Source organism: Nuphar pumila, chromosome 10, assembly GCF_984573655.1.
Source record: "Nuphar pumila chromosome 10, dmNupPumi1.hap1.1, whole genome shotgun sequence".
NCBI lineage: Eukaryota > Viridiplantae > Streptophyta > Magnoliopsida > Nymphaeales > Nymphaeaceae > Nuphar > Nuphar pumila.
This window is the reverse complement of record NC_143258.1, coordinates 923,045-931,662: the sequence shown is the minus strand read 5'-3', so window position 1 is coordinate 931,662 and position 8,618 is coordinate 923,045. Positions and strand designations below refer to the sequence as shown.

Below are 8,618 nucleotides of genomic sequence, written 5' to 3'. Positions count from 1 at the left end.
CTCATAGTTGCTTTGTCTCTTTAATTCTCAAGAAATTGACTGTAGTTGGTGAAATTAGCAGATCATATAACCAGAGATAATTCAGCACTGTACCTTTGGGTACAAACATGCTTCATGGGCTGGAATACACATCTATTATCACACTTTGTGTAAATTTAAAATACAACGACCTACATTTGGGTATAATGGATGTTTCACAAATTCATACACAATCATAATAATGAATCTTAATACGGTCCAAAGAATCTTTAATCAACATGACTCAGATCACTTTGGTGATTACATGAATCGGTCAATCAAGATCTTTTACCGAAAACCTATTCATATTATAGAGCACGCCTATGCACACATTTTAATGCATGTATATACATGACATAATACAAGTTCATACTTTAAGTAATATACATAAACTAACAGTCATGATTTTAGTCATAATTCATGCTTAAAATCATCATGCACAACTTAACCAACACAAAACACATGAATTAACATGCATAAGTTATGCATTACGTAGAATAAATACTTTATAAAGCATGAAAAATAAAAAAAGCATGATCATATGGGTAAAACTCAGGGTCCTCAAGTAGGAATCGATTTGAAAACACCCCAAACCGAGTCTGAAATGACCCCAAACCGGTCATCTAAGGGTCTAAACCGGTTCTAAATTTTATGAACTGGTAATAAATATAAACAAAAGTTCATAAAACCCTATAACCGTATGCCCAAATCCCTATATCTTCATATATTTATGAAAACATGGTCTTACCATCTCGAAACCGATGAAAAACTGGAAGGAACCAGTCAAAAATAACTCCAAACCAGTCTCAAAAAGAACCGTATCGGTGTCTGATCCAGTTCAATTTTAAATAGTGTCCATACCCTGCTAAACATGGATCCGACCTGGTTCAAATGGGATTCGAGTCTGACTCAGCCCGTACTAGACATAGGTCGGACCCAGTCTGAACTATATTTGGGTCGAATCTGATCCGAACGACACCCGAGTTAGACCCAATTCTAACTAGACCCAGATCTGACCCGGTCATAACTAGACCCGGGTCTAACCCAATCCAAAATAGACTCGGGTCTAACCCGGTCCGAAATGGACCCAGGTCTGATCTGGTCCGAAATGGACCCAGGTTGGACTCAGATATTTTTGGATGAGTCTCAGTCCCGAAACCATTATGGGTCTGGGTTCAATCCGAAGAAAACAAGAGACCCGATCCACCCAAAAAGGGTTTGGATCGGGTCAGTCACCGGGTCTGCATGCCGGAACCGATCAAGTTGCTCTATTAAAATAGAAACCTAAGGGTTTCTGTTTTTCAATCTGAGAAACTGAACGGTTTCTCTACGTTCATCGCCCCACGGTAACCCACATCGTTGTACGGTGACCGATGACAGTGACCAGCTGACGACGTAACCTCGATGACACCCCAATGACAGGTAAGGGACTGACATTTACCTTTTTTTTTTAATGTCTATCGCTGAAGCTGTCGGCCAATGCCGACAGCCCGTGTTGCTCTACCGGTGACCCTCAATGCTTGCCGGTGACATATGTTGCCTACCAGAGATCGATGAAAAATGACATCAATCCCAATGGCTGAAGGAGCAGAGAAAGGGGGGTTTCAAACCCCTTTCGCCATCTGCTAGTGACATCTTCAAGCAACAACTCATCGACGAGGGTAAACCCCTCTGCAACCCAACGACCACAGGAGACTCGGGGGTTTACCTCTGCTGGCGATGATTGGTCAAAAATCGACAAACGACATCACCCCATGGCGATGATCGACCAATTACCTGTAACCCAGCATCCACACCCCTCCACCAGTGACATTTTCTGCGGTGATCCCAACGTTGGGAGAACATCCCTGCAGCTTGACGACCACAGGTGATCCTCCCCTTGATCCTCTATTTTTTATTATTATTAATAGAGGGTCGTTGGGGTTGCAATCGCCATTGGCGTATGGTTGTTGGGAATGGTAGTTGCCCCACGACGACAGTTTCCATCGACCGGCTACCCACATCACCCCCACAGTGATGGGCAATCATGTTAAAAATGGGTCTGTTGCTGGTAAAGGTTGTCGCAAGTTTTTGGGTAATATACTGCATCACCATCATCTGTTGTTGTTTGCGACAGACTGCTGGAATGACCGGTGACCCATGTCGCCCCACGATTATATGTCGTCAGCGGTACTTGAGAGTGGCTTGAATTCAGAAAATGCAGGAAGGCTCTATGCACCCGCACATGCATCAAAATGCGTGAAAAGTGAGCCCATAACCCATTGTTGGCAATTTTTGTAAAACAAACACAGAAAGCGTACTTGTATTCACCATAGAGCGCGTGCAGGATATTCGACATTCTCTTCAGCCGATTGACGCCTACGATGAGCTTAAGCCTAAGATCGATGGTGAGCAAGACCCTGAACCCAATTGAAGCTTAACGTGGGCTAGGCTAAGGCTATGAAATGTAATTCATCATCCATTGCAACCAACCAACCCAATATATAGTGGAGGAGGCATAGGGGACATGACATCTACATTCACCTAACCTCCTCTCTAATAGCATTAACTGCCTCCACTATCATGCTCATTAGCCCACTACCGTCATTTAATGTCAAATCGGATCACCCAATGGATTGGACCCGATCCATATGTCTGATTTACCATTTAGCTTAACACATGAATATTAGGTCCTAATCTGAATACATGTAAATACCAGATCTGATTAGCTATTTAAGCTAGTTGGATTAGGATTTGATTACAGCTTTTCTCATCCAACTCCGAATCTGACTCAAGGTTTCTCCAATCTAGTTCTCCCCATCCATTGAACATTCTTTTTTTTTTTTTCATAGCGTTCTTTGCAAAAAATCAATTAACAGTTTACCGGCTTTTATGAACACAAAACACTATCTGGAAATTAAAAATACTAAACATAAAAATGATTTTTTTATAGTGCTGAACATAATTAAAATCATTGAATCTGCTCCCGGTTTATGCTTGGTAAAGAATGTGCCTAGTTGCACACAGGCATGATCCGAACTGTCTTCACCCCAAAATCATGACAATTATCACAAATATCTTATAAACCCCCCCCCCCCTATATATATATATATAGAGAGAGAGAGAGAGAGAGAGAGAGAGAGGGGGAGAGATAAAAGGAAAACCCTCACCTAAAATCGGGACCACTTCATTCTCTGGTGTTGATTTTTTTTTTTCAATCATCTCCTTTTCCAACTAGGAAATGTGCTCGGCTTGGGCCTCCTGGCAAATACACTATGGGTTTCAAACTTGTGACCGCTCAGGAGATCCAGGAAGCACTTAAGTGCCCTGTCCATGTGACGCAGCCAATCACGTGACAGCATAGGGCCTCGCATCTGCTGCTGTCGGCTATATATATATATATATATATATATATATATATATAGAGAGAGAGAGAGAGAGAGAGAGAGAGAGAGAGAGAGAGAGAGAGATGGAAACCTAAAAAAAATCAGATTGATCCACATGATGCTACTTGTCATTTGGCTATTAATTGGCTATATATCATGTAGACCCACTGATTTAAGGATGCTAGAAAGTGATAGTTGAGCAGGTCTAATTAGTGTGTTTTTGAGTAATTTATTTATTTTTATTAAAAGTGAATATACCGGTTTTGAGGAAAACCAAGTAGATTTTGAATTGGATCTGAATTTCTATGAATTAGATCGGATCTAACTTTGCTCCGTGGTAATGGAGTTCATTCTGCACCAAATTCTTCCACAAACATGATACGGATTAAAGAGGAGTTGAATGCTTGAATCTTTGAGGGATTTGATGGTGCTTCCAAACAATGTTTGGAGGAAGTTTGGAACTCCTTTGAAATCCAGTAATTAAACTTTCCACAACTCTTTCGATATACCTTCAAATGCCTCCTTCCAAACAAAGCCTAAGGGATTTCAGGCCTAGTTTTAAGAATCCAATGTGAGAAGCCAAAGAAGGAAAATTCGATAGGAAACTCAACCATCTAAACCTATACTTCTCAAAATACCACATTTTAGAGAGAGTTTCTTTTTTAAGGAGCCAGACCTACATGATTTATATGGGTCCACCAGGCCCCATACAAGCCTTAAATACGTATATTTTTTAATTCTTGTGTGTGTGTGTGTGTGTGGGGGGGGGGGGGGGGGGGTTTCGGCCTCTGCTCATCCCCAAGTCATCCCTATCTTCACTCTTTGAGATTTCATTGTTGCAAGTCATTTTGATCAAATTGGACTCCATACATGCGATCTCGATTATTCATTTCGTGAAAACTGACATTTAAATTGCCCAAATCCGAACTTGTGTGCAAGATTCTTGGCGATTGAAAAAACAATTGTTGACAAAATACAATTTTTGCTTTAAAAAAATCATATCTTTCATCTAAAAAGTATGATCTAAGGATTGATTCTTTTAATAACCATCCTGAATCCATTTATGAGTTCAGATTTGATCAAAACAAGTGCACCAATAAGATTTAAGAGAGGTATGAAGAGGGGGATGACACAGGGAATGAGTAGAACCGAACTGTATAAGCATAACTACTTTTGTTAGATCTTTTGTATTGTTTTGGGTAATTTGTTTATTTTTCATACTTGGAACAGTTTCTTATATTTAGTTTATTTTCATATTGTATTACATAAACACATACATTTGATTGTCATGGCTCGCAGTCTCCGAATCAAGCTTAGCTAAATCAGAAACTGCGTTTCAGCCTTTCAGATTTACCAACCATGCAAACAGCACATCGATTGGGACGATTCGATTGACAGAGCCATAATCGTCAAAAAAGAGATTACATTTAAAAGTGCCAATAATGCATAGCCATTTAATGATCGGACGCCATTAATGTTCATAGTAATGGTTATAAACCTGCATTGGTTAAGTGTCCCCAGTGCAGTTAAGGTCACATTGCATATGACCGATCATGAAATAAGCTCAGCAAACCAAACATGAACAATCTATGCCTTGGCTCGACTCATATAAGCTCGTTATTTAATAATAAATATATTTTATATATATTTTATGTCAGAATATAGACGGTTAAAGCGTTTGGCTTGCAATAAGTTTAAAGTTTAAATCTTATTGCTTGTCAGTTTGAACCAATTATTTATTTTATAAATGAGCCTGAGGGTCGAGCTCAGCTTAATAGGTTTAGAGATCAAATTCCATCATTTTTACTCTAAAAATATATAATTTTTTGTAAATGAATCAGCTCGTGTTCGTGTCGGGAACTTTATGAGCTCAATCTAGGCTCTTCTCCACATAAGAAACGAATGAGAGTTTGAACACCCAACGTAGGAATTCTTAGGCTTGTTTATCATCCCTACACGTCCTAAATGGGTTTTTGTGTTTTTTTCAGTTTCAACTTCATAAATGTGTTGGGCATGATCGATTTGTGAGGAATCCACACTTATCATGTGTTTTCGATGAAAAAATGATATTTATAACCTCAAAAATTTACAAAGATTTTGAATCGTTGATTTTTCTAACCTTATAGAAACCCACCGTGTCTAGACAGAAGCTTCAACTGATCTCTATAAAACCAAGTAGATAGATCATATCTGTACGGTAAGAATTTATAAAAAAAAATAAAAAATGAAAAACCCATTCAGCTCATTTAGCAGCTGCGATATATATATATATATATATATATATATATATATATATATAGCAAAAGCATACGCCATCATGGTTGTCAACTTCTTGCCTTGTACTAAAAGCAAAAGCTAAAAGCTAAACAATACCAAACCATGGAAATAATAATAATAATAATATTATTATTATTATTAAAAAGGATGAGGAGGAAATATGCATTTGATTTGCAATTATTGCAGTAGTAGGTGGCCAACTACGGTCTTCAATGGAAATACACACATACACAAGTAGCCATGGACGGATGTACAGATGCATTGATAGAGAGCACTAGCATAAACAAACAGAGGCAAACCAAAGTGGAAAGGAGTTCTTCATGATTTACACTGACAGGCATAGAAAAGAAAAAAAAAACAGACACATTTGAATGAAAAGCAGGAACAGGCAGGCGAGGTGGATGGGCTTGGAGATGAGATCATCGTGGCCTGGATTTAAAAGGAATGGCTCTGATCACGATCTGATGGTAGATGGCAGCAAGTGCAGCTCCAATGAAGGGACCAACCCAGAAAATCCACTGCAAACATACACAAATTATTGCACTTGTCAGATGAAACAAAACCATATCTTATTCTCTTGGGCTATTAAGCGAAGAAAGAGAAAAAATATTTAATTTCCTGTGAATCCTTTTTGAGAGAGAGGGCCAAGGACTCTGGCTTAGTAAGAAGGGGTTTTGGCTACTAGGCGTGTGTGGTCAGGGTTCCACTCTCGTGCACCTAAGCCCCTTGCATATGAGAAGGGACAAGCATGATGAAGCAAGGCGACAGGTTTTCACCGTCGAGAAAGCAACCATGAGTACAGCAGTCAGGCAGCAGAGAGAGAGGGGAGAGAGAGTTACATGGTCATGCCAGACATGGGGTTTGTTGAAGATGATGGCAGCTCCAAGACTTCTAGCAGGGTTGATGCCAGTTCCTGTAATGGGGATGGTGGCCAAGTGGACAAGGAAGACTGCAAACCCAATAGGAAGAGGAGCCAAAATCTGTTCACCAGACAATAAGTTCACAAAATCCTTAGAAACAAACTCTACCAAAACAAAAAACTGAAGAAAAAAACCCACAATCACCAAAAACAAAATTATTCACAATTTTAGAGAAATCACCACCAAACTAAGAGATTTTTCTAATCAAGACCTTAAAACTTGGTCAGAGAGACAGAGAGAGGTAATTACGGGAACGTGCGAGTCCCTAGCGTTTCTCTTGGCATCGGTGGCAGAGAAAACGGTGTAGACGAGCACAAAGGTGCCTACGATCTCAGCGCCGAGTCCATCGCCCTTGGTGTAGCCTGGGTTCACAATGTTGGCACCACCGCCTTTGGTCTCGTACAGGGTCTTCTGGTAGCCCTTGACGACGCCAGCACCACAGATGGCGCCCAGGCACTGCATCACCATGTAGAAGAGGGCCCTAGTGAGGGATAGCTTCCTCGCCAGCAGCAGCCCGAAGGTCACAGCTGGGTTTATGTGCCCACCTGCATCCCCACCAAAGCAGAAAAACCATCAAATTCCGGCGAACCAGCCAAACATTATATATATATATATATATATATATATATATATATATATATAGAGAGAGAGAGAGAGAGAGAGAGAGAGAGAGAGAGAGAGAGAGAGAGTAAAGTTGGGTTAATTAGAGTGGTCCTTTTCTCACAAGGGGTAGAAAAAAGTTGGTTTCAGTAACAAGTCTAAGCTCTAAAAAATTGTGGCATTTTCTGAGAAAAACAGAAAGAGAGAAAAGGAGGGAGGCAAAGTCTGATAAAATGGAGAAAACGAGGCAGAGAGAGAGGGTTGGTTTCACATCACTACGCAGGTCTAAGCTCCAAACATCGAGAGAGAGAGAGAGAGAGAGGGTAAAGTTGGTTTAAAAAATAAGTCTCAACTCAAAATGATTGTATTTTCTATTTTGAGCGATAAATAGAGATAACGTGAGTTTGCTCTTTATTATCCAAGAAAAGCTGAAAACAAGAAAAACAAGAGAGAGAGAGAGAGAGAGAGTAAAGTTGGTTTAAGATATAAGTCTAAGCTCAACATGGTAGTATTTTGAGAGATAAAGAGAGAGGAGGGGAATAGATAAAGTGAGTTTTCTCCTTATTATGCAAGAAAAGCTCAAAATGAGAAAAACAAGATACAGACACAGAGAGAGAGAGAGAGAGAGAGAGAGAGAGAGAGAGAGAGAGAGAGAGAGAGAGGCGTGGAGTGTGTACATACCAGAGATACCGGCGGTGCAGTAGACGAGGGCGAAGATCATGCCACCGAAAGCCCAAGCGATGCCCTGGATACCAACGGTCCCGCATAACCCGGGGGACCTGTTGACGCCCATGACGGTGAGGATGGTGATGTAGAGGAAGAGGAAGGTTGCCATGAACTCAGCGATCCCCGCCCTCCAGAAGGACCAAGACTGCAGCTCCCCGGGCTCGAACAGGGGAGCCGATGGTGGCTCCCTGTAGTCCTTGTCCTGCGCCGCCGTCCCTATCGGCTGCCTCTCCGAGAATTTGTTGGCCCCTACCCTCACGTCTTCCTCCTTCCCCTCCATTATTTCTCTTCTTCCTCTCTTTCTCACCCTTCAGATGTTGCAGTTGTATGGAATTGCAATCTACCAGACGGCATGGATTTATAGGACAAGGCATTGCCTCTCTCCGAGAAAAGTTCGTGGGCCCACCTCTTTGATTATTTAATTAAGGTATATTCACCCTTAACCCTTGGCGTCCTGGGGGTTGGGGGCATAGTGACAAAAGTTTTTATCGGTAATTTCTCGTTTTTCAAAAACTCGCGAGAAATTTAAAAAATTCTATAAATCTTTCGTTTTTTTCGGCAAAATCTCAGCAATAAAAAATTAATTAAAACTAAAAAAAATATTTTTATAAGAAAATATTAATAAAAATTACTTAAAAATAAAAATCTAGATTTTTTTTTGCAATAAATAGCCATTTAAAACATAAATATCATGTTTAAATCACGGTATTTA

At 40.3% G+C, this 8,618-nt stretch overlaps 1 protein-coding gene across 1 annotated transcript; it reads right to left on the bottom strand.

The window, feature by feature from the left end:
• Window positions 1–5,812: 5,812 nt before the first annotated feature.
• Window positions 5,813–8,237, bottom strand: LOC149823163 (aquaporin PIP1-1). Its single transcript, XM_090018691.1, has 4 exons — window positions 7,862–8,237; window positions 6,830–7,125; window positions 6,500–6,640; window positions 5,813–6,178 (listed from the first exon to the last, which is right to left on the bottom strand). The coding sequence occupies exons 1-4, from the start codon at window positions 8,184–8,186 to the stop codon at window positions 6,080–6,082; spliced, it is 861 nt and encodes a 286-aa protein (XP_089874817.1). The 5' UTR covers window positions 8,187–8,237; the 3' UTR covers window positions 5,813–6,079.
• Window positions 8,238–8,618: the final 381 nt, after the last annotated feature.